A 27,089-nucleotide genomic window follows, 5' to 3' on the forward strand; every position below is an offset into this window, starting at 1 on the left:
GCAGATTCCTGTTTAATTTTTATTGAGTATTGAGTTTCGGAACGGTCTGAGCTATGAAGATCTACGATATCATTCCCGTCCCGATGGTGGTTTGTTTCGTATGCAAACGTTCCTCTGTACAGTTGTTTCTCCCAATTCCAGCATCCGAACGTTCCCTCCCAACTCTGGCATCGCGTTCGATTTTATGGTCATTGGTTTAAACATTTGCGTCATTCTATGATTTCCACGTTATGTACTTCGTTGTGTTCTATTTATTTACCTTGCGTTTTTTTTCTTCTTCTCTCTTTGCTCGTTACAGGTGAGTTTTTAAGGGAACAAATGCCCGATACTGAAGCGTTTCGTAGCCGTCCACAAATATCACCACTTAATCGACCGATTCCGAGCAGGTGACTCGGGGACTTGGTGAGCGTTTCTCCAGAGAAGGAACAACAACAACAAAAACATCATCCACGGGATGGTTGAGTACGATTTCCATTGTTGAATTTTATTATCCTTCATCCCGAACGCCGTAGGGTCGGTTTCCCAGTGTCGGTTCGTCGTAATCCTGTGCAGCAACTTTCGCGAAGTTTCCGCTATCTCTGCGAGCAAATCCCAAATAAGACCTTCACGAGGGGGTTGGACCGGTTAAATAACCAAACAACCAACACCAACCACGACGCGAGCAGTGGTGGCTGTGTATTTGAAATGTTTATGATGCTGGATCCCGCGACCCGGAGATCCCGCAACCTTCCATCGTATCTGGGAGTTCTTTATTTCCTTTTCTTTTTTTGTTGTTGCTGTTGCTCCATTACACCAATAGCGCGCCATTGTGAGAGTGTATGGTATTTAGTGCTTTCGCTTCGTCCGAATACCGTTTACGTTATCGGATATTTATTCAAACGATTTAAGTCAACCCGAACGATGGTGGGTTGCGGCGTGTGGAAGTTGCGTGCGGAAAACCCATTTCCGAAAGTGTGTCCCAAGCGGAACTCCTTTTTTTAAGGGACTCGCGAAGATTACAGCGCAATGCAGTACAATTCCCTTGTCGGTTCGGTGGCCCGTTTTGAGTAAGTACAGGTCGAATTGTCGATCTCACGGTCTTCTCCACCCGCTTATCTAAAGATGGTTAATAAATAATCGACTTTTTCGGTGTTGGCAAAAACGCTGGATAGGCGTGGAATCGTTGCGTGCCGTTTGTCTGTGAACCTTGAAGCCGTGGGCAATGATGCTGAATCCGGACAGGACACTTATTGAGATTTTCATATTTTGTGGATTTAACCTCTTTTCTTGTGGAGTGGGTGAAGCAAATCCTTTCCTGTGCCCGGTAGAAAAGGATCAAGAATTGGCCACCCGAAAGACTACTTCACAATGCTTGAGTTCATGGATTGAAATGCTTTCGATGGTAATGGTGGTTTTTTTTTTGCTCAGTTCGTTAAAATCAGTTCAAATTTTAATGAGTTGGTTCATTTTTTCTTTGTCATCAGGAAGAATTTGAACTGGAGCAGCTCCTGGATTAATTATGAATAAAATATCTTTTCAGGATTCATGAAATCCTTTAACATGAACAAAGTTTTAGGAGTTTCGCCTACAATCAGACCGGCTTGTTTTATTGTAATCTGTTTCTTCAGATTTCTTCAGATTGTCTGTGCATATATAGACCTGAAATCGTAATTGTCTTGTCTTCATACACTCGGCCCTTAGTTTTCTAAGGCCGTCCTGCTTAGAGGGACGTAGTGGGAGTAGTAGGCTTAAAAAAGATAGTTTAAACAAGCTATTTTTTATTGTTGGCATAAAAATGTTCCATTCCATTTGTAATTCTTGAACGGGAAAAGCACTATTTCAATATTAGTATCAATTTATGCAAATTGTTGAACGATTTTTAATCAATTTCCGTATACCAGTTGCAATCCAGTAATATTTAATTAACATTCCCAAACTTTCATCAGACACATTCCTAACACTCGAGCAGTTCTTGAATGGATCGTTCACCTATGATGGTTGTGCGTGATTGGAGTTGAAAATTACCCCATCAGAACAGTGTGGTCAATGACGATGAACAGCTTCAGCAGATGATTTCTGGTCAGCACAGTTCCGGACACCATTGTCAGTCGCGAAAATGACTTTGGATATACACCAGAAATAGCAGCTATAATGGTTCCGCGCATGCGAATGGATCGGAAAGCCCAACTTTACGTACAAATCGCGCTTCTATCGCACTGCATTTGCACATTCCGATTGGTAATGCCCTTTGATATGGTAGTCGCAAATTGCGACCCCATGTTTATGGTTTGCGATGCAAATAAATAATATTTTACGAACGCTGGCGAAGGCGCGTACGGTGTCCAGTGCAGGCGTTCTCCATCGCATACGCAATACGATTGCATTCCGTGCCATTTTTGGCTTTTGTGTGACCCGAAATCGGTTTTGCTGTGCAGTATGCAATTATCATTACGCGAAATTACGATATCGTTACCGCTGGAAGGGGGTACGTATAGTTTCCCTGGCGAATGGTTCGCCCCGTGCGTGAAGGTTTTGATCTTCCCGCCGTCATGGTACCGTGGTACGACCCATAAAACACATCCTTAGCTACGAAACCGGACATTCGGGTGGATGGTTGCATGCATGCATCCAGACAGTAGTGACCCCATGTGCCATGTGTTTTCGCGCGGACATGCAATTTTCATCGAGCCGTATCTTCACTGGGCGTGAAATTGCAACTTAGTTGCCGAGTGGTGCAATTCGTTCGGATGAGCCATCGTTGAGCGATTTGATGAGGGACCCTTACATTGACCCTTTAGGACCTGAAGCAAGGTGATGAGAAAACTTCAAGAATGTATCTTTCTTTTTCCACCTCCCGTTTTTAGCTGATTGCAACACGAACGGGTGCAATTTGAACGCATACAAGGGGAAGCCAATTGACATACATTGTGAAGGGAACCGATGGGTGTCCATTTTGTCCTGCTGACCACTTTTTTGTGGGCTTTTTTTTGTTTTCTTCTTCTCAACCGTATGTACCTACAAAGTTGAATGGTGTTGTTTTTAATGAGATCGGTCGAAAACAATGGAAGGATAATTTATGGTAAATATCAGCGTGGCTCTTTCGGTATGCAATTTCGCCGTGAGGATGTAATACGTTGTGGGGCGAATTTGCAAACGACAGAATTGATTTATTGTATCTAGATAGCCGGTTAGTTGTAGGCCGGCAAATTGATAAACTACGCCGGAGAGAACGTTTAAAGCAGTATAAATAAATCCCGGTACAGAAACCTGTACCAAACAAAAGCATCGTGGCAAACCGAAGGGTGAAAGGCTGAAATGAAATCTTAATTATGCAATAAATGCAACAGCACAGAAAACAAAAAGCAAATGAGTCGCAAATGTAACACTACGAAACAAGCAATTGGAACACACTTAATGACAGCAATTAAGCATTAATCCGATGGCGATTGTGCATCGGCATTTGCGAATGATCTTTTCACCGCCATTGACCGGCGTACCGGTGTGACCTTCAACGCAGCGCCGTATCAAAAACCCATGCCCCAAGAATGTCGGATAAAATTTTCGATAAAATAATGAGCAAACATTCATTTGACTTCCATTCCGCTATCGTTGGCGTACCATCTGGGTGAGTGAGTGATTGCCGAGAGTCCCCTCGGGCCAGCTGGTGAATGTTTCCCATTCCAACCTGGTCGAACCATCGGCGAAATGAATCTGATATGCCAAAACAGCAACAAACCGACTGACTGATAAACGAAAAACGAACTTCACAAAACACGCTGCAAATTGTGGCGCTCTCATCTCTCATGCCATACCGCGCGTGTCACCGGTTCCAGTGGCGGAACAGTGATTTAAATAGCTTAATTAAAATACTCACCCGCTCGGGTTCTGCCAAGACACACAGCACCAGGAAACTAATCTTATCGCCCGGTCGGCAATCTTGATACGTTCGTTTAACGGCCCAGAAACGGTAGCAGTGCTAATGTCATTTACATCTGCACGTTCCGAGTCGTTGTCGAGATGCTGAGATGGTTTTTGGTTGCCGAGGGTTTTTTTTTTATTTTATTCTTTTCAACTTGTCCGTACTCGGACAAGGCCCAAAATCTTGCCGTTGCATTTTGCACATTTTATTGCTACCTTTAAGAAGTGGTCTTATGCCGCGATTATGCGCCGGGACTTCAAGGTTTTGTGAGGTGAGGCTCTTCGGAAGGCGAAAATTTTGGAGTAAAGCATAAATTTAAAGTCTTGCGCTCGAGTAAAGTAAGTCCGGGCCAGGCTGAGACCGAGGAGTATGTTAATTGTGTCCCCGGTTTCTTTGTCGGTCAGGAAGTGTGAGCGGGTAAGTCAGTAGCCGGTTCACCATTATGTCCTTAAAGAGAACCGCCTCATGGGATGAATCCTTTTGAAGCTGGGCCCCTAAATAAACTGCCCAGTTTTAGGGGTTTTTGGAGAGGGTCCATTTATTTCCCATGCTTTTCGTTTGAGTAGGGTTTTGCTAAAAGGAATTTAAAAGTGAAAACATGTAATTGTGCTTCACACATCCACAGGAAGTCGTCTGAATGGGGCGGGTTTCTACCTTGCACTACGCTATCGTGGCAAGGTGTTGCTCGTATGTAAATAGCGCTGAATGGGTTTTCATAAAACTGTAGATTTGAGCTTTGAATCCGAAAAGCTAAGATGGCTTTATGTAAGGCACTTGAAGAATATGTGGAACTCTGGAAAAATAAAATCCCTCAAATGAGAGCTCCACACTGCGCTAGGTTTAATGAAATGTGACTTCACCTTTGCTGTGGAATGAATGTTAGACGATACACTAGACGTATTCATGCTTCCACGAACGACGGTATGTTTGTCGATGCGTTCCGAATGTTTTGAGGTGGAAATTTAATACTTTCCAAGTAGCACTTTCATCTCACCTCAGTCTCTCTGTGTACCGCCCGGTCTTGGTCCGTGTAAGTCTTCCCTCCGATAATGTCTATAACATCTCACATTACGTATTTTACCGCTACTTAATCATGGTGCAAGTTCCCAGGTTCGTCAGAGCTAAAGAAGCGCTGTCATGTTTCTCTGTGTGTGTGTTTTTTTTCGTTCCGATGAAGCCAACGTTCTCTCCTGTGCGGCACGCTTGGTCGTTGTAAAGTTGGGCCTTGTTTCACATCCCCCAGTTGTCCCCGGTTGCACTTGACTGTATAATCTGATTTAATTTTAGTCAATTTCTTCGCAGTTAACACACACGCCGGTTCGGTTCCGTATGACGGAAGGCACCTAACGGTCATTAACGATGGCTTAAAGCGTGCTTGTTATGGAATTTTTGGGGTAGAATTTATCGAAGCACCGAAGCGCACTGTAAGCATAGATTATTGGTAAAAGATTCGTGCTTTTGCTCCATTGCTCCGCAGCTTCTTGCACTCATTTGGGTAGCCTGGGAACAAACTCTCTTCATGAGCTTGCTGTTTTGGGGCAGGCAGTAAGGTGAAGAGTTCGTGACATGGAACCAATGGAAATGCTGGAACGAAGCGACGGAAAAGGAAAAATCCAATTATTTCCTAGAAAACGATCTAATTACAACCAAAAAACCAACAACGCCTACGTCAAAGCGACGGACCTGCGGCACCAACCATGCCGCAGCTTCAGTTGGTGGCAGGTTGGTGGGTTTTGCTCGATGTTTTGCTGTGGAGATGAAAATTCCTCCCTAAAGGTCTGGCTAGGTTACGGAAAATTTGTGATAAGTTTCTGTAGGCAGCGGTCTGCCTACTAGGTACCCAACCGCACGGAGAACGGAGCAAAACGAGCGAGCCCTCTCGGTCGGGCCCGATCCCAGAAGCGATCGGCAAGGCGGAGAGGGTAGGTTGGTTGCACGCAATTCGGGTGGTTGCGTGTTTGCGTGTTTTCACGCAAGCGAAAGAAAATCGAGAAACTGTTTGGATGAAAACCGACCACAAACATGAACAAACAATTTCTCTATCTTGCTTCCGGGCGTAAGTTTACAAACATGGAGCATTTGCTTGACGACCGCATAACACGGAGAAATAAATCAATGCGCAGGTGATACGAATGCAGGGATATGTTGTTAGGCGTTGCAGCTGGGGAGTCTTCTCGGGGGAAAATCGCAGAAACCTGAGGGATGAAAAGAAGAAAACTTTGCCAACGAAATGAATATTTTCATGATGTGTTGTTTCTAGTTATTACGAGAAACACTCGCTACAATTACAGAATAGGTTTGCATGATGTGCTCTGGCCTATTGACACAGTCGTTATACATTATTCAAATATATTTTGAGTTCCATGAATAAACTATGTTTTTGTGACACCTCTGTATTTGTTTGTATAATGTGATGGAATGTTTGCAAAGTGGTGTTCATAGTATTTTTGTGGGATTAAACTGCTACATCCAGAGCAGGTAAATATACAAAAATAGATGGATTATAAAAAAGGTAAACTTTGATAAAAATAGCCAGACTCTTAGTGATCTAACTCGCGACTGCTCGAGGTTTTAGCCTACTTCAGTAGTCCTCTAAACCGATTACAATGTAGTGTCGTCTTCTGCCAATCAATTATCCCGGCCTTTCTGGAGAACGCATCACCCATCCCATCACTCCATCTCACGTTGGGCCTATTACGCCTCCTCCTTCTATGTGGATGACTTAAAAAAACTTTATGGGCTTGGTCATCTGGTACCATTCGAAAAACATAGCCAGCTATAAGAGAGTATTCTTGCGCGTATCTCAACATCAATGTTATTGTCGTTGTTGATTGAAACAGGTCAACTGAAGATCGGTGAAGTTCAAAGGTGCGGCCATCTATCTGTACGTCACACCTGTGTAAATCAGGATTTGTTAACTTCTGATCTGATCCTTGCTGTTGCCATCATCAATTTTTTGTCTGGCTAATCTCTGGTTAATCTTTTGATAATCGTCCGCTGCATAGGAGATCCATAAAACAATAATGTGTCAGCAACACATACCAAGATCTGATTTGACTGGATGAAGATGGCTTCCGCAGTATTTCCAAATATTTTTCAGATATTTAATTTTCAAGCGTCTATTTTATCGTAGTTCGTGAGATACTTAGTTTCAACGTCATAGGCCGTAACACAAAAAGAGAATTATCAGCGCTCTGTGCGTGTACTCAAAAACGCGTGTAAAATGTCCAACGGTACATAATTTGTTGCCAATATGCAAACCCAGCATTAATTGAGCATATCCCAAAAAATAAAATGTCTGGAAAGTTCCACAGTGCTCCTTTGTACGTACTTTAAAACATAGTGATCACTTTAAACCTCTCTCGATGTAATGTGAGAACGTGGATTTTATAAAAATAGCAACACATTGCCCCATTTGACCATCCATTCCGGTGTATACGATGGCTACCCACTCGTGTGACAGTAATCACTGCCCATCAACTCTGACGAGGGCTATCTCGTTATCCAGCACCATATGCAGATCGACTCGTCCTTCCACCATGCATGCTTTAACACATTGATTGTTTGTTTCTCTCTGTCTCTCTCAATCGTCTAGGATCATTTTCAACTTATATCGCCCGAATCCCTCAATGAGTGGCGCCAACATGGCTAATGAGAGAGAGGGAGAGAGAGAGAAAGGGCGGCCGGTTACCGGTGTGTGATTAATCTAAACCATCTATTTATGTGTTTGCTTTGCATAATCACTGTTTCTAATATCGTATATGTTGTCGCTGGCAGCATAATGATGGTCCTCATTCGGGTCTCCGCTGTCGTTTTGAGACATGTTCCACGTAATGAAACTTATATCATAATGGACCCGAAGTAATGCAGACGAGAAACTTCTAGCGGTAACCGAAACCGGTTTAAAGCCGGGACGCCTTTAGGGTACGGTATGGGAGTTTAGTTTCGTTTGCTGCTAGTTTCGTTCCTGCTTTTATTTCATAACAAAGGCCAAGGTGAAGATCATGCACGGTTACCGCGGCTAGCCAGCAAGCGATGTGCACGAAGGGTGTAAGCAAGTGGTGCGCGTCATCCTATCACCATCATCATCATCATTGTGGGTGCACACAGCTTGCCCGGTGGGATCGTGAGGAACGAATTTAATAATCCTGTGCACGATTTGCATACAATGTGAAAATGTGCGCTACAGAAACCCAGTCCAGGGTACGCCAGGTTGAACGCAACGGGGGAACACTGTGCCGAGGCTGTGTGTGTTGAGTGCCAAAGAGTGTCGAAGTTGAACAATGAAACTTCCTTTTGCATTGGGTCGGGGATGCACTTCTCCAGGTGCAGTTTAAGTTGGGCATGGAACAGGCGAATCACTTGAAGTGCATAAATTTACACCTTTTTTCAATATAACGGGGGGCGAACAGAGAGGAACGAGAAAAGACTGAGGAGTATATGCCATCGTTAAAGCAAGGCGTTAAGTAAAGGAAAGCATTAAGCGGAGATAAGCGGGTATCTTTTACCTCAGCATGGAGACACCCGGGACGACACAGAATGGTTTTTACGCCAATGAGACCCCAAAAACGCCATTGTCCTCTAACCTATCGTGACACGCGTGACACACGAAACTTAGCAGCGTGTAGCGCCAAACGGCAGAATTTGGTGTGTTTTCTAATTCAATTTGAAGGGTTCTTGACGATGTGGTGGCCATTGAGTAGCACGGAAACAGTGTGAAGACACCTACGTATAGACAGCTCAGAAGACGAACACTCGAGATGGAAAAGAGCATTTGAATTACGCGAAATTTGACTCCACCAAGGACGGAGAGTTTCGAAGAGATGAATATCTTGGAACCAATATCCCAAGAGTGTCAGGAACGTCAGAAACCGACCCGTGTGCATCGTGTGGAAGGTAGCAAGATGGATTAGTTGTAAACTCTCTTTATCCGTCCGACAGCGACGGTGAATGTCAAGAAACTCGACGTAGACGTTTGTGGTAATAAAAACTTCGATAATTTATAATCCAGTCCCTGCCGATGGTGCACGTACCGTAGCTACTGCCCGAAAATAGAGGTGAGAAGTAGTCACGCATCGCCCCTTCAGGGAAATCCTCCCCGAGGGAGGCAACCATGACGTGAGTGAGTTTGTTTTTCTTTCATTACGCAAAACCTTCCCGCAAACTACGCGATGCTTCCGGGTGTACATATGCTACCTACCTTTGTAAGAAGGTACACCAAGGCAAGGAACGCGGTTTACAAAGAATGACACCCAGTTGAAACCTTTCTGTCGCGGTTTGGACGTTCCCTCGGATGGGGAGGTCCAGGAACAAAAAATGGTCCAACGTCTCTCGGAACGCGCCGTGTTGGGTTTAGTACTTAAGCCCTGCCTCACGACAGTAATTGATGGTTACAAGACACCCTTCCCCGAGCAAGTCGGGGCAGCAAAAAAAAGGCCAGGCTGTAGTGCGGCGAAATGCATCTAGATGTCTCCAAGCCATTGTCATACTACCTGCGTTCGTAAGCAGACAACGCTATTTCATTTGCATTCGCTTCCTTTAACACTCTGATATTGGCTATCCAGACTATCCAGCGAATATCTCATCGAGCGAAATGTGTTTTTTCTACTGCAACCGCAGATGATGCTCAGTTACGGTGAAGCTGTATCGGTGCAGTATTTCACCACTGTTGAAGGATGGCGAATGTACGCTTGAAAAGAACCCACCGTAAGATATCTTATTAGGTGGAACATTTGCACCACGATACCTAACTATGGTTGTACCTGGTAAGAAATTCTACTCCCTCCTGAATGGCTTCTTGCAGAATGTGAATGTGCAGCGGTTGACAAAAAAAGAACCAGAATTAGTGGAAAAATGATAGGAAAAACGAGCGTTTTCTTTTCTGTGTCCAGCGGTGCAGCACTCCTGATTTCCTGTGCACCATTTACACGATTGGGTGGTTTTTATTTTTCATTTCGCACCGGATAACTTTGCTAGTTGTGGACGTCGTCCTGAGCTGAGTGATTGGCGAACTCTCGTAGACGACCAAGTCCAGCTACTAATTAAAAGCTCAACTTCGGAACAGCAAAAAAACTTACTCCCTTGAACGTGGCGTTCAACATAAAAAAACGAGTCAATTACTAACACGAACTGGTGGAAAATCTTGGCAAAGTTGATGGTCACGATCAGTTTATTCTGGGAACATTTTGTGTCATCTTAAACTAACTTGCAGAACACCTGCGGCAAAGAGGTATTCTCACGCAAAAAAGTTGCTTAATCTGAACAGAGCTACTCATTAACCTGTGTGAACAACAAATATTTTACTATACTTTTCTTGCTCCTGTTGGAACTTTGAAGCTTGGAGGATTTTCTCCAGGAAAAGCTTGTTCCATACGAGTTGTAATTTTGTACACACCTTTAGCGTGGTGCAAATCTTGCAATTTTCTTCACACCGGTGTGACACAGGAGTTTACATTAAGCTTTAGGTGTGTTGCCTGTGCCGTGCAGTGTAGTGAGCTTTAGACATTGGAAGCCTTAAAACTCACATCCGGGACACTCGAGCAAGTGTGGATGAGTTGCTTCCGAGAATGAACTGCATAATCTCATAAATAGGTGAACTTTACGGATGAGTGTCTGGTAACGGCCAACAGGAAAAGGTAGCCATCTGGTACTTTCCGCCATGAAGCGATGGAGTTACTGAGCTATATCAACCGTGCGTGATTTTCTTGCACCGGTTGGGATTTGTTGTAAGAGTAGGTTCTTTTCGTTAGTGGCCTGACGTATGAAGGTGTATCGCATATGTCGATTAACTTGTCACTTTAGAGTCTGATGCGGTATAGTACGTGAGATATATGAGTTCTACTTTTGCCCTTATTGTACGTTAAAGTTGACGGTAAAAGTTATTGAAAATGTAATGATGTAATAAATCTATTCTTCAAAAATAGATTTTTAAGTCCCTACGCAAATTTAAAACATTCTAGGAAGAATAAAAATTGAATCTGTAAAAGGTAAATATTATTTATTTTTAGAAGTAATTTTTCAAAGCATCATAGTCCATATATCCATTCAAAATTGTTTGGGAACAAAGGATTATGTTTCATCAGCAAGACATGATAGAATGTTGCAAATAGCGTCCGATGGTCGGACGAGAAGCAAGACATGCAATCGCGATAATACTCCGTCCTGTGCACTATCTGCAACTCAGCACAATGCATACCAAAAAGAAGAGGTGTATGTAGTATCCTTTGGCGCCCAACATGTCTCGTGCACTGCAGAAGCCGATCATAAAGTTTTATTGTATACGAATAAAACGAGACGAAAAAACAAAAATTTAATAATCGTCCCAAATGGGTTATATGCCTGCCGTTTTCCTGGGTCTGGTCATCCAGCTCCATCCCAGCAACACAGTAGTAGGTCGAATCGTTTAAATTTGCTTGAAACAACTTGACCGTTGATGCTGTGTTAAGATCAATTTCCTGCCGTCCTGTGTACGTATCGTCGGATGGATCAAGCTCTCCTGCTCGGTGTTGTATCGTATCAACTGAAGCAATGTTGTGCACGCAAAGAGTGGGCCACCTTACCATGTGGCGTATCCTACGAAGCTTGTTTCGGTGTGCGGGCCTATAAGCTCGTGATTGGTAGTAATTTTGAAAAATAATTTAATTAACAAGCCGCTTCTATACCGTCTTTAATGTGATTTGATTTGCTCGCATGTTTATGGATAGATACTTGGAGCACAATGGTGTACGAAGACTCCTTGAGGAACAGGTTGTTGCTCAACGTTGAGCTCGACTGTTGTGAGGTTCATCTAAATGAAGTTATTAAAATTTGATTAATCGATCATTGAATCGAAGTACTAAAGGTAACCATGATTGGTAAAACCAATTTACTTTAGAAGAAGTCAATGGCAAGCGACGTCCTGGCAGCTTCGTTCATCACCTCTAAGTATCCATCGAGAAAGATTGTCCACAGATGGGTCAAGGGTTTTTTAATGAGTGTCGTTTGGTAAAATTTCTCGACGCTAGCCATTTGCAGGTGGTAAAGCGATGTGGCCGATATCCTTTTTTGGTAGAGACACATATTTCGAAGGATGCTTGCGAGAGGCCCCACACTGTTTAACGACTGACAACTGGTGAATAGCTTGTTGATAGCGTTAAAATAAGAGCAGGAACATATTTCTGGCCCCCTCATTAGTTTTAATGTCTGCTGAGTGTGGTGTTTTTTGTTTTGTATAGCTTGCTATATTTCCGTCGGACTTCTTTGCTTTTATATTGTGAATCCCAGTGGACCTTCGACACGTTTTAGAACGGGCACACATTAAAGAGTTTCATGTTTTATTAGCTTTCCCATTTTCTTTCCATGAACGGTGAAGTGCGATTCCATTTGTGAAGCGGAAATGGTCAGGTTTTGATAATGTGATTTCTCTTTCTAACCACTGGGTCAACGCTTGATGAGAACGGAGCTAAACTTGGGACTGAATTGTAACGATACACACTTACCTTTTTATTGACATCTTCTAAAAGACAAAACCATAACGAAAGCCTAATGTGCCGACACGTCTCGTTACGATTATTACGCCTTTTGTATCGAGCGTCACTGTTTCCGGACGGTTGATGTTAGAAGGTACTAAATAAGCCCAATTTTACTTGCCGCTCATAATCTAACCATCACGGTTGTGATACGTAAGGTAAGTCCCCTTCTGTTAATGGTCCAATGAAGATAATACTTTTCCCTGTTTACCTCGTGGCATTTTGTAAAGAATAGACCACACTTTCATTTAAAACAATACGATCGAAAACAAAACACGCAGGATGAAAAAAAAACTTCGGAACTGTACCGGTCCCATTACAATGATGCGTAGCTTTAAAAATGCCAATAAAAATCATCGATTTGTGACAAAAATAAAACTGATCCTACTGGGAAAGCTTCGCCTTGTGGCGCTTTACCCTTACTGGGTAATGTATTGGAAAATGACCACCAAACAAATGTTGGGTTCCGTTTCGTAACTCGGTAGTGTTACGTAGTGGTACCTTCGCAAAAGGTTCGCGAGAATAGGAATAAAAAAATGGAATCCTTGTATCAAATGGTAAGCGGGTAATGGGATCCGGTGCGAATGGTAGCAATGGAGAAGAAGGTGCTTTTACGGCCCATTGCTACATTACATCGGTTCATAAACTTTTCCACCCATTTCACCAAATCATTGATGCAATATTTATTAAAAATCAATACACTAAATGTTCGAATGCAGCGTTTTGTTCCGCACCGCCCAAAAAAAAACCGAACTGAAACCGTGTGTCCCAGCCAGGTGGAACAGCACAAAGTGGGAGTCATGAAAAATGTGTGCCGAAATCGTACAATAATTAATAAATATTTCTTTTTTTTTATTCATTGTTGCTACAAGGATACTTTAATTTATCAACTCTCCGGGTTCTGGCCGCAGTGGTGCTGAGACCTGGGGCAATACAGCAACACCAACCACCACTTGGCGGACCATATTTCAAATCACGCTGTGGTTTCTGACACTTGCGGTATATTCATGCTCTTGCACCCTTTATCCTGTGCGCTTCACTTCATTGCGTTCTCCTACCAACAGGGTACGATCCTTCTTCCCACGAACCACATGCAGAGAGCATGTTAAACCCGAAGTTTTGGCACCGATTCCACATTTTTAGTGTGTATCGGTTTTTTTTTCATTTCCTTCTCACCGTACAAAAATGCTTCTTTCCGAATCATTTATTACACTGTTTGAGTTTACCGGTTTCGGTTGTTTGTGTGCTTTCCCAGGTTCAGGGATTTTTTTTTCGCACCCGCATCGTTTAGTGCTTCTCCGTTCGGTCGATTCATGACCATGCGGCCGGTGTTTGTTGTGACATATGGACACAACGTGGACAACGCATAAAGAGCAATCGACAGGCTGCAGCTAGCCGTTTGGTAGAAGGTACCATATTTACCGAGTCTCTGGGCCTTTTTTATCGATAGCACACGGTGGATAATAAATGATCTACAATAATTGTTTCATGGTACGCCCGCTTTCCGGGTTCGAAACTCTGGTACACCGGTACCCGGACTACTATACTGAGCAGCTGTCAGCGGGTATGTTCTAACGACAGTTGCGAAGATAAACAAAGTCCACAGCTTTAGTTGCCAATAGTGAGGAGAGCCATAACTAGAGCATAAAAAATAAAACATACGACAGATCGTTCTTATGGTTGAATGAAAAATTACATCTCGAATTTTTCTTTCACAAAAAGAATAATAGGAAGATAAAAAGAAAATTCTACGGCAAACGCATTAAAGCGAGATCATATGACGAAAAAATCGATACCACCGGGATGCAGTGTTGTATGGCAGCAAATCTTAACCTTGCACGGGCAGAAATGTTTTTGTTCGTGCTGATTATGATTGATTACAGCAATTAGCACAGCGTTTGCTATTGGTTTCCAACGATTCGTAGGGTAAATAGATCTTTTCTAAGAAAATTCTTGAAGTCATTTGCTGCCATTTTTCACCTGTCACATTTGATCGAGATACAGTAGAAACGTCCAATGTTCGGATAATCGAACTCGACTCACAACTTTTTGTGACGTATGTACGCTTATCATAAAATATTTGCTGTTGGAGAGGGAATGTCCGCAAATGAATGTAAAGAATATTATTCTTTCTAATATTAGACACTTATCAGACACTTGAGAATCAATTTTTGTTAACAGGTAATCTGCGAGATATACGGTACCACTTATACGCAGATTCGCAGATACTTGGATTTTGAAATTTGACAATTGAGTGATTTTTGGAGATCTCCGTGAGCCGCTTTAATTGTAATGTATCTCGGCGACTACCTGTACATTTAAAGTATTTTATACAATTTCTCGTTATTAAAAAGGCTGTTTATAGTATTGTTGGATGAATCTCAGATTCATGAATCTAAACGAATCTTTGAACTAAATGAATGGTTCTAAATCTCTATTCTCATTTGAATTTATGATAATTGATTAGTATTTTGGGAGTCGGCTCATGATTTGAATGACTTTTCACTGAAGATTCATATGAATCATTCTTTTCACTCTTACAGTTTTTGTATTGTAACCAAAACTAGGGAGCTACGCTAGAGTTCTGGAAAATGGGAAAAATAAAAATAAAATAAAATAATGGTAAACCTTGTTTAAAGAAGTCTATAATAAGTGGTACGGGGAATAATTTTTAAGTCGTAATTACTTCTAGCAGGGAGGATTTAAACGTCCTTGCAATCCTTAAAAAAACATTTTGATTATCGTGACTCTACACTCTAGACGAAGTCTGAAATATTGAGTGAGATATAATAGAATATCCTATAGTTTCTGGAATATTGAATTAATTGCACCACAACTTTTCTCTACTAGTTTAAAGTATTATTTATATAATAACATTTGATAGCAAACCAAAAAAACTGATCAGAAAATTATGCATATAGGAAATATATAGTGTGTCACGGCCGAAACGTTCCAAAATGGACACTCCATAAGCACATTCTATAAGCTACATTTCTGAGATTTGCGGTATCTGTATTCTTCCAATGGCATTATTTGTTATATTTTTTTTTTTTCAAATTTGTAAGTCCTTTTTTTGTTGTTTTAAAAATCCAATTAAATGAATTCCAAAAAACACCTTTTTTTGTTTTTATTAATTTTACAGCTGTTGTCTGTTGATCTCTGATAGTGTGGTTCATTAACCACATAAAACTAATGTGTTGATAAATGTACTCACCAGACCAGATGTGTTTTAATGAGCTCTCCTAACAGGCATAATATACATGAAACAAAACACACACAAAAAAAAACAAACTTTATCACCCGTCCTACAGACATGCGAGTAGAGAAACGAAAAACGAAGTTAAATTGTGCGTTAATGCAAACTTTAATTATAAGTTGTATGGGCGTAACAGTAAAATCGTTTTTCTAGCTGCTAGAATTTAATTCCCTGCCCACCATTAAAACATACGTTATGTAATTAGATGCTGGGCATCGTATGCGTGCCATCGAAAGGCACAGGGAAACAGAATCATTGACCCTTTTGCTCGATAATTACCATTTTCGTAGTTTTCGTTGACTTCATTAATCATGTCATTAGACGGCATAGATCATGTGGGCCGTGAAGCAGTCGAGAGCAAAAGAGCAAAAAAGGAGAACGAATTTTTGGCAGGGCAAATGGCATTTAGTCATTTTCGTCTAGAAGGCTCTGCTGTCTCGTAGGGGGTTGTTCATGCCCATGCCATGAACCCACTCGAGGGACGATTAGCAATTATAAGTATAGCAAATGTTTCGTTCGACCAATACGTTGAAAGTTGATGGGTGTTTTACTTTTTTGCAAACCACAAGTGTGTAACGTAGAGAAATAAAAAGCCCGAAACTTGTCCATCCCGGGACAAGTGGCGGTGGATGAAATGAATCGCGATGCAATTATCGTTAATAATCTTTCATCCGCGCACTATTTATCTTGCGCTCGTTTTTGGTGCAGAGATGGATAAAGAGCGTGAAAGAAGGAAAGAAAGAAAGAAAAAAACCATTGAGATTATTTTAACTCTCGCGACGATGGTTGCCCTTTCCGGAGGGTTGTCAAAGAAAAATTGAACATTATAATGAAAAAAGTTAAATGGCAGAATGAAAAGTCGCGCGTGCCGCCGTTGGTAACCTACCCTACCATCGGGACACATTCCCAATTTGGGAAAGACGGCAATCGTTTCGGGTGACCAATGGAATCGATTTGAAGCCTGGCCCAGAAGGCACGGTTATTTTTCTCTTTTCGGTTTTGTGTGTGCGTGTTTTTTTTCGTTTTCAAATCGATTTCCGCTTCGTTTCCGTGGCGATGGCCAGTGCTACGAAAGCTGTGAGTGAAATCAGATGCCTAAAATCGGTCGATTTATCGTCCATTCTTCACTGATCGAGTGCACGAGTGGTGGGATCTTTTTTTTTCCTTTTCTTGCTTTTCTATATTACCATCACCACCCACTCGTTTCAATTTAATAAAGAACCACCGTGATTCGAACAAATATGGTCGTCGCACGATTTTTGTATTTCCATGAGGTCCGTTGTTCTGTACATCGCGGTGGTCTCGCCTCGCGTCCGGCTAGGCGACTCCACCATTATTCTTCCATCCAAGAGCATTTGTTGCGTGTATTTTTTCCTTTTTTTTCTCTCTGTCCACTCCCTAAATCGATATTGGTGGCTACTAAATGATATCAATAAGCGCATTGGTAATGTTTGAGCAGGGAGTTTTAATTTCCCAACCATCTCCGCCTACGAAGTTATTAAAAAAAACACACGGTCATCGTCTTTGTTCGTTTCGCAGATCTGCTATCGCCCGCAGGGAACTGTCGGTACGGACAAAGAAATGAGGGAAATAAATGTCTCGAAAAATAATCAATAAAACCAAAATCGCAGCAGCACGGTAATACGGAAGCTATCCGATCGCTAGGCAGGTTGATTGAGTTTCCACCATCTCTCCTCAATCTCTCCCTTAGGGCTGGCTCATAATGAGTTTTTGGATAAAGTTAAATGTTGACCTTTTTCTGCATGATCTCTACAATTGGGCTATCAAATGGGCAATATAGTTGCGTTTGATGTGCATTTTGTGCGATAAATCGATCAATGATTAATGTGTTTCTTTATTGTATTTTCCTTTCATTTTAGGTGAGTGAGTTCGTGCCAATTTCCATACCTGATGTTTGTAAAGTGGATGGCAATAATCAATTGCGTAAGTAATTTGATGGGGATAATAAATTTTGTTGATAAAATGATGAAACTGATGATAGGAGAACTTTCTGTCGAACTTTCAAAGTTACACTTCAAGCCTTTAACACTATCAAGTGTTTTAAGCATTTTCCATGAGCTCAAATGTATTTAAATATATTTTTTAATTTTGTACAATTACGTCAAAATTGTTAAACGCTAAAAGTTATGCGATTAAAATGAAGCGATCCGGTCAAAATGATGAATCTAGTGCTCGAACTATACAACTACCAAGCGTTTTTAAGTATTTTTGTTTACAAGTTTAAAAACAATTTCGAAAAGCGGTTACCTTTAACAACAGTCAAGTCGCTTATAATTTGTTTGTCGCAAAACGGGTGTATATCTTTAATTTTACTGTTCAGTGTCGAAGTCGAAAAAATGAAGAAACTTTAGCCTGATACGGAATGTTTAGAAACTGAAAGTTCAGAAACGCCCTTTTAATAAACAGTTTTTAATGCTTCATACAATTTGTATGCAAAAGAATCACCCGATTAACGACTAAAACACTGGAAAGTTACGAAAAAGGCTACATCAATCTGCGGTGGAATTTTTGAACTCCAAAAATTAATGTGATTAAAATGAAGCGTTCCGGTCCAAATGACAGAATCAGTAGTTGTAGTGATAAGTATACAGTTTTCATGATAAGTATCTTGTTTCATTTAAGTTAAATTCTAATTTGCTACCTTTTAACGTGCACAAAAATTTCATTACCATTTGATCATGTTTGGATCCATCCAGAAGCAAGTAATGGTAATCATCAATAAACATTTAACTACGCAGTAAACTACACTCCATAGTGTAGTGTTCCGTAATAGCACACCACTAGAAAGTACATAAAAAGTTGCTCCACATTCAATCACTCCCAGATCGTTTGAAGCATAGCACAGCCACTCGTGCAGCTCTTGCACGGGTCGATTGAATTGGCCATATAGCAACCATGCTGCTGGCAACGTCTTCCGAAATGGTGAAGCGTTTAGCAGATTGTTTCCAGATGGCTCGCTGGATGTATGTACGTACACACAACCGCATTTGCCTTAGCGTGGGTGAAATGCAATAGACGATCGCTAGCGAAGGCCTTTCGAGATGCCGCCACTTTCGAAAAAGTTCAAATCAAACGAAACCGCCCCCGGTTGACGCGACTGGCCCGACGAGTGGTGAGAATAAGCCGCATGTACTCACCGTGTTTATGTGACGCTTTTTTATTCGAAGGGTAGTGGAAACAATTTTCCCCTGTCCCTGGGTTTGTTATTACTTGCGCCCGGAGGAAGGAAAACGGCCGTAAAATTTACCAAAACGCGGGTGCGTTCTTTTCGTGACCCGGGACATGCGTTTACCCGCCTGGTAAGGTTAAGGTTTCGTGCAAGTAATCCACTAGTGCGCAACATCAAGGATCGTCCATCATCTACGGAGCAACTCCAGACGCCCGACGTGCTGAGTGTTATTGATTGTTATGAGAATTTTCCATCCTTCCTTCGTCACTTGGTTCGCTCAGTGTTTTTGAACATCTTTTTTTCCCGGCCACTGTAGCTAAACGTACCGACTTTCGGTCTGGTTCATTCATGGAAATGGATCGTAAATAAAATGGTTTGGATATTTTAGGATACCCTCGCGCGGTTGCATCGCCACCAACGTTGAAATCCACTCGTGCGAATGATAACAAACGAAGATGAATGACATACGTACCGCTCTGCCATAGTTTTCCTCCCATCGCGGCCGGTTATGATCACAGCATGTGATATGTTTTTTTGTGTGTTTTGGCTAAGAAGAGAGTGCGAATGAAAATGCTGCTGAATTGTTTTTAGCTTTTTCCGCGCGTGTGATTGATTTGGCGGTATAGACGAAAAATGAGTTCCACACGCGGTAAAGAGTTTTTACTCATAAACTGATTCGTTTACCGATGAACGCGAGGCTTCAGTTTAGTACGTGACGTAAAACACTGTTCTCACGCATGAGGTCTAATAAATATCTTACGTTTTTATTTTGTTTTTAGTTTGCTAATGTGTTCAAGGTTTCCATTAATATTCCAGATCTGCAATTTTTTTTACATTTTCCATTCCGTTTTCCGTTGCCATTTTGCAAATAGTCTGCAAGAATTTTTTTTATTTCAAAAATTATGCTGATATTCAATATGAAAATTGGATCAAATGGAATATTAGAATAAATATTAATTTAAGGTAAACTAAGGTAGCACTCTTTAAGGCTTTGGGACTCTTAGACAAACAGGACATCGTTTGAAAGGTGCTTCAGCAGTCGTATAGAGCTGTCAATATACCAAACATTTCTGTACAGCTGTCGGCACACAATCAAATCAGATCACTCGTTCTTCTATGGTGCTTGTGTACACTGGTTAAAGGTGAATCACAGACGAGGCAGACAAAGTCAAACAATTTTGATCGAAGTCATGTTTGTTAACATAAGTTAAAACTTTGTTCTTCCCATTCCTGGAAAACCTGCTTTAATATCAAACACTTTGTTTTTTTTTTGTTCAAAACATAGAAAGCTTTAAACCACCAGATGTATCCAAAGGGAAATGGACAATGAAATCTGAGTTTTATTTTTATAATAAACATTTGTTTAAAACCCCTAAAAGCTTTCCTTTCAGTTATAAATGTAGTACAAAATGCACTCTGTAAACTTAATCTGATGCGCACGATATTGTCAATGTCCGCCAATATGGATTTTATGTCAAAAAAATATCATACAAATACTATACCAGTATGCCACTATCATAAACCCCTATGACAATAAGCATGACTGGTTCGGTTGATTTTTCGAATAGATACATTCATAAATTGAACACACACACAGCCTCCGACACAAAAATGCCCCGCATGTTTGGGGGAAAGTGTTATGGAAGCAATGAAATATTAAACAAAAAAAATCTCTTCAATGGCGGTTGGGGATTTATCTTCATAATCCTATGTTCTGGAACTAAAATGCGTGAAAAATTCGAATGGTTATGATTTTGCGGAAGCTTCCACTGTTGGCGCTCCATACCATTTTTCTTGCTCTTTTTTCCCCGACTCGTGTTCACCCATTAGTTCTTACTCGCTCTTACTAGAGCCTACTGGAATAAACTCTGGAATGGCCCGAATGGCGCGCAGACATTATGCTTGCATCTCTGGAATGCCGGTTATGCGTCTTGCCGCCCGCTAGGGGGCCTGGTAGATTTCCGGCGGGCGTGTTCCATAGGTGAAGTTGGAGTTTGCTGGTGTACTTTTCTGATTTTGTTCTACCGTGGGTGAGTGTTCGGGAAAAATGGTACATTTTCGTGCATTGTTCCTTTTGCCCGTTTAGGCAACGCCACGACGATGTTTCGCTTGACTTGCTTGCTCATAATTTTTGAGCAGCGAAATCGTGAATGCATGAGCGCACCACAAAATGCTGATTTATTCTAGCGTAATCCAGTCATCGAATTGTACGGTTGTAGTCCGGAAGGAATAAAAAAGGGGGAGAAAAAATATATCAATCCACTAGACAAAGAGACCTTGAGGGGGAAGGGTGAAGGTAGTGATGATGTTGGGGTTATCCCCGTTGGCAGATGATGTGAACTCTGATTTCTACGCATTGACGTTTAATACATTCATATTTATGGAATCGAAAATTTATACAACTTGCTCACATTCACCTCGCTTCCTTCAATATGTGGCGCATGCTCTAATCCTAGCGAAATATGTGTTAGAAGTCAAACAGGGGACCTCTATGTTTGTTGTGTTCCGTTTAGTTGTGTCTTTTTACTCCAGGGTAAAGGTCCTCGTACCCCAAAAACTCCCAAATCCACTTATATAGACCTGACTTTACGGATAACAACCTGTACCTAGCCTGTTGATGTTAGATAGCGCCTCGAGCGGGTAAGCTGTACTTTGAAACATTTTATTCTGTGCTCATGTGTATGGCTACTAACTCCAAAACTTCCTGCTCGCAGGGCAATTTGGCAGTCGGCCAAACAATGGTGCAAAGGCAAGGCGCACATCGTAGCGTGTGTATAACCGCGAGTTGCATTTTTTGTTGTCTACAAAAAGAATCCCTACAACACCTACACGTTCAGTTTTGGCAGTAGTAAGGCAGGAGTAGTGCTGATTGGCTCAATGAATCATTCAAACACTGACTGGATATCAAAGGCGAAATGGGGAGGTAACGAAATGTGCATTTTGTTGGTGGTTTGCTATCGTTCTTGCATACTGGCCCTGATGCTCCAAGCATACTCCCGACGGAGGCTTCCCGTGGGCTAATGCACCGACTGCTGATGCTTACCAGACTGTGGCATTGGGATTTTTGACTTCCGGTTTTTGGAGTGTAAAAGCCGAGGGAATATTTGTGAGTGTTTGTTTGGTTCCTCTTTCCTCTCGGCAGACTCTTCCGGGTTTATACCCTTGTTCGTCCTTAGTATTCTGGAGAAAATATTTGGCTCGGTGTCCGGTTTTATGTTGAGAATGTGGGAAACTCCATTTTGTCAGTGAATTCCGTTTATATGTTACAGAGTACACAAAAAAAGTTGGGTTCGTTAAAAAGTTCGGTTTTTTTACTCTCAAAATCATTGTTACAAAGGATTCCTTGGAACCTTTCCGCACATTTCAGTATTCGAAGTGTTTGATAAAGCAATGTTCATAAAATCACGTTCATTTTTTTTCATGTGTTCAGCACATTTGGAGGGAAAGTGAAAATTATTTCTGATCTGAACGCTGGCCTTCGATGAACAAATAATCCATTTTAGCGGTGCTGGCTTTAGGAGGTTGGAATATTTGTTCACGTCAGCACACTTTGCTAAACCTTCCCAATATCAGAAGCATTATTTGGGGCGTTTTTTCTGTCTGTCTGATGAACAAAAACCGGGCTGAAATTACATTTCTTCAATTTTAATGAGCGCACCATTTCCGTTGCTCACTTAGCGCGAACTCCACTGTCATTGGCATCGGGTTTGGGGGCTCAAAAAGCCTCATAAGCCTTTCTCGTTCGCTTGCCGCTGCTTGCAGTTATCGCGCAGGAACACAATTTAATGTCTCTACCTCGTTAGTGGAGTAATTAATTGTGGACTTGGTTTTAAGCTTGCGTTTGATTTGAGCGTACACTCGAGCGATCATCATGCACTGGTGGAAGGTGCTTCAAGCCTTCAAATCTTCTTGCGAGGTGTGCCGTTTTACTTCACTCTCGCCATCGCTTGAGCGTGCTGTTGAGTCGAACGATGTACTTTTTATACTTCCGTCAGTTATGGGTAAAGATGCGAAGTGGACAAAAAAAACAGTCGAGGAATGGTTGTACAGGGCTGGCACAAAGTTTTAAACTTCATTAACCTCCGCGCATCCTCGTGCATCGAATTTCTAGCTGGGTTTTTTTTTTCGAAGCAATATCTTCCATTGAGGAAAAATTCTTTCCATTTTCTTCGTTTTGTGCCACGTTTTGGAAGTGGTTGTGCGCAGGATGTGGTAGAAGTTTTCATGAGTTTTTCCCATCACTCTCATTCTCGTTGCAATGGCGCTTGTGTTGGGATGCTTTCGTCTTCGTGTATCTTTTACGTCTTACGCCGACTTACGACATGATTATCACCCTTTTCTGTGTGACTCTGTGAGATGGTTTACGTTTTCGATTTTTCTTTCAAATTTTTTTTTGTTTTTTTTATTAGTCTTTTAACGTTTTTCTATTACTTGACTCAGTTGCGTTTTTTTAATTCTTCTTTCGGTTGAGCCTGTCTGTAGCCAAGTTGCTGTATATATGTATAGCTCTCGCTCTCTCTCTCTCTCTCTCTCTCTCTCTTTTTCTCTCTGCGAGTGCTCATAAACTTGTGGTCTGCATCATCGGTTTGTGAAACTTTTTCATGATGCATTAAAAAATAAAATTCCTTGAGAAATGTCTTACGATCTTGTGAAGAGCGTAAGTAAAAATAAGAGTTCGGTGTTGGAGTATGATCTCATCTCAGCTTCTTTTTTCAGAACTGTCAGATTTGACCCGGTATGTTCTTCTATTTCTGCGGCAAGCTTTTAAAACGTTCATAAAACCGAGTGTTAATGATGCTCAACGAACCTGAATAATTAGAAGTAATGAGGCACCGACACATGATGAATGGATCGGTTATGTTGAATGTACCTTTAATATCCCTGATATATTTAAAACAAAAAAGGCAAAAGAGATGATCTGATGTATTATTACAGGCTTATTTTGTGACAAATTTTCTCTTAAAAAGTCATCCACCAAAAAGGATACTGTATTATGGCGCTCTCTTCTATCTTTAAATAGACAAAAACGATAGTAAATGCAAGAACACAAGTTTCCAAATACATGGAAACTGCTATGTTTCTTTTCTACACACTAGCCTGTCGTGTGGAATACATCCGATAAAAAAAGTTATGCTTCGTCAGCTGCAATAAACTTAGGTAAGCTTGAGCAGAAATTGTCAGAGATTAAAACAAGAGGATTAATTATGTTTCCAGTAGAGACAAAAAAAACACCAACACCTGCATATCAAAAGTCTCCGGTAAAGATAGTTTAAAGAAAGATTAAAATAGGATGGTGAAGAGGAAATAAAAAAATGGCGTGCAATATTTTAAGTAACGAACTTTGGTAGATCGGTACCGAGAGAAGCCCACTAGCTGAAGGTGTAGAAAAGTTGGGTTAGTTTTCCCGTACGACTACTAGCACTCGGGATTCGTGTCATTAATCCTGCCAGCATATCATGCTATTTACCCGTGTACACCGGTGTCCCCAGGTTGCTGATGGGCTCTACAAGCCAAAAACTTCGACATACACACAAACGTCGTCTAGGGTCTAAGGTGTACAGGTTTTTGCACGTTGAAGTCTTTAGTTCTAGTACCGGGTGAGTGTTTTGTTCGCTTTGTTTTCAGGTGTGAGCTATTGGAAGATTTAAAAATAAGTACACGAGTATGAAGAGCAACTCTGTTCGCCTCCCTGGACAACAAAAGCTTTTTCTATCTCCTGGTTATGTTGGTGTTTCTTTTTTTTTGTTATTATATTGTACTAGCAACCACCCTCAACAAACATAACATGTAAGCATGTCCTCGGTTTGCGTTTCGTGCATGCGGCCAACTTCGGAAGCGCTGGAAGGGCATCATCATTATCGTCAGCCTTGATACAGTCTCTCTGCACACGTGTAGTGTACTGTTTCGATGCGGTTTTCCATGCAATGCTATTCCCTGCTTGTGTCTGGATCCGTTGTACATGTTGCCCCCTGCACGAACAACATCGAAAGAGGTGAAGCAAAAAAAAAGAAAGACCCCGAATCCCCAGAATATCCCTAACTTAACGTCTGTCTTCACTGTACTGCACCCGTTTATACGTATGGTCATCCGTACGTTAAAGCATCCTTCGTATGTCGCCTGCACCCATCGCCAAAAGCAGAGGCAAAGGCGAGTGATTTGAAACAATAAAAAAGGTCTTTTCGGACGATATTGTGGCCAGAAGCGGCCACGTTGGTAGGTGTTCCCGTCAGCTTCGGTTTGCCATCGTTACTACACCTGCATTCGGTTTTGCAAATTTCATGCTAACGTGTGGCAGCATCGAACATCGGTGAAACTTTTCTGCTTATGCGATGGTACGGTCATGCTATGCCTTCGATCGTGTATCCTTGCATGGCGTGCAGCTCTGAAAGGTCGGTTTGGTGCTATCATGGCTTGTTTTTTTTTCTTCTCTTCTACCGTCCCCACAAACCTAAAAGAACGTAGCAGCTTATCGTCAGTAAACACGAAACGGGAATTGCATTGAAAATGGTGTGTAAATTTGATTCTGCATGACTCCCCCCTTACTACTGTAAGGGAATCGCTTGGTGTGCCCGGTAGTAAGCAATCTATAGCATGTTAGGCCTTGTTCGAGGTTTTCGGCCGCGTACCGCAGATTCTTTCACAGTCGCATAATGCACGCATGCGGTCGGTACGCATGTTGCAAGAAATAACGAACAGTATCGCTTTGGGTTTTACAAACGTACCCAAGGACGCTTCATGTGTGTTTTTTTTCGGTTGGGTCCCTACAGCACTGACGCGGAGGCTTTGGTTCGACGTTTCGTGGTCGTTTTGAATATTTGCTTTAATTTTGCATGCTTTTTTTATCCTTGCTCATGTGCGTGTTTGTGTGTGTGTCGGGTAAAATGGAGCCTAGGTCCTTGGCGTAAAAGTTAATTCACCAAAGTGAACACTGTGCAGGGAACCAACCCAAGTGGTTTCTGGTACAATGGGGCGATGGAGGGTCTCTGTACGAGAAAAGTCACTGCAGCGCGGTGCTCCTTCGTTTGTCGGTGAATAATGTTTAATGAATTATTAAATGCCCTCCAACAACAGCAACAAGATACAGGTGCTTTCGCCACCCCGCTATGTATGAAGCATCCGTGAAGGCGGTATATTGTGTTCCTGAAAAGCAGTGAAGAGACTCCGTACTTTTATCCAAGGTTAAAACCGAACAAAAATCCTGGCAAATCTTGTACCCAACAAGGCCGCATCACGTAATTTACTTACTTTCCCTACTGTATTTTGGCATCAATTTTTAAGTATGCTTTTCTAGCAAGTACCTTAGTGCTTTGGAGCACTTGTTCTCCCTTTTCGAAAAGATTTTCGGAACGATATTCTACGGTTGGTTATTTAAAACTCCTTTGTGTGGGAACTTTCAACAATGTACTGACGAGAGTGTGTGTTATATGAATGTGCCACTTTTTAAAGGCACCATAAAATCTTGTGATAAATGTGAGAAGAATAATTTGGCTTTCTGGTAATTCTGGTTAAGAATAATTCTGGTTAATATACATATTTTAGTTTGCAGACCTCAAAGACTTGGCAAACATTGGAGATACTATTTCTTATATCAACTTTTCAGAACACACGATCAATAGCTGCCCAATAGTACGAGTTGACGGATGATATTTTCAAGGAATTAAATTTAAATTAGATTTCAAGATAGCTATTGGTTTGTTTTATTAATCACAAAAATCGAATTCTCAATCAAAGACTCAATGTTTTGACCGTACCGTGTCATCTGTTTTCATTAGTCGTTCCATTCTTATTCCCCCATTTCTACGGTGGTTTTTAACATTTTTCATTCCAAATCAATGATGCACAAATTCGTTCGCCGGTAATTTCCAATTCCGAATGCAATAGTTTGTGTTTTATTTGGTACTGCTCCATAAAGGAAGGACCCTCTTGACATGTACCGGTTCAGAGCGCGCTATCTTGATTTGCGGTCTGTCCCGAACGGTTCTGACTACAAATTGAGACTTTCGGAAATTTACGACTGTCGCCAAAATCCCCTTGACCGCAGCAGGACTTGCATTCGATCTCGGCGGGTTTTTTTTGTGGGTGTTGCAACAAGAGGATAAAACAGAAGGAAGCCAACGTACGAGAAACGCCACACGATCAACCCGGCATTAAAGTTTCATCGTGCGAGGTCTCGTGGTTTGGTGCTGTTCGGCCCAGCATGGCGTGAAGCTGCAATAAAGCAAACAAAACAACACTATA

General features: G+C 41.6%; 1 protein-coding gene and 1 long non-coding RNA gene across 6 annotated transcripts in view; one reads left to right on the plus strand and one right to left on the minus strand.

Moving 5' to 3' along the window:
* The window catches only part of LOC125767122 (uncharacterized), a 241,659-nt gene that overhangs the window by 142,712 nt on the left and 71,858 nt on the right, over positions 1–27,089 (minus strand). The window lies entirely within an intron of this gene.
* The window catches only part of LOC125767009 (frizzled), a 217,286-nt gene that overhangs the window by 122,032 nt on the left and 68,165 nt on the right, over positions 1–27,089 (plus strand). The window contains exon 5 of one of the 5 annotated variants that reach the window (XM_049433219.1): positions 17,542–26,343. The exons of 3 other annotated variants lie outside the window; for them this stretch is intronic. In XM_049433219.1, coding sequence (XP_049289176.1) covers positions 17,542–17,549 — 8 coding nt within the window. In that variant the 3' untranslated portion in view covers positions 17,550–26,343. Of the gene's footprint in view, positions 1–298; positions 6,360–17,541; positions 26,344–27,089 lie in introns of those variants that run through there. One more of the 5 variants, XM_049433217.1, reaches the window with a different exon arrangement.

The sequence above is a fragment of the Anopheles funestus genome, chromosome 3RL (assembly GCF_943734845.2).
Source record: "Anopheles funestus chromosome 3RL, idAnoFuneDA-416_04, whole genome shotgun sequence".
Lineage (NCBI taxonomy): Eukaryota > Metazoa > Arthropoda > Insecta > Diptera > Culicidae > Anopheles > Anopheles funestus.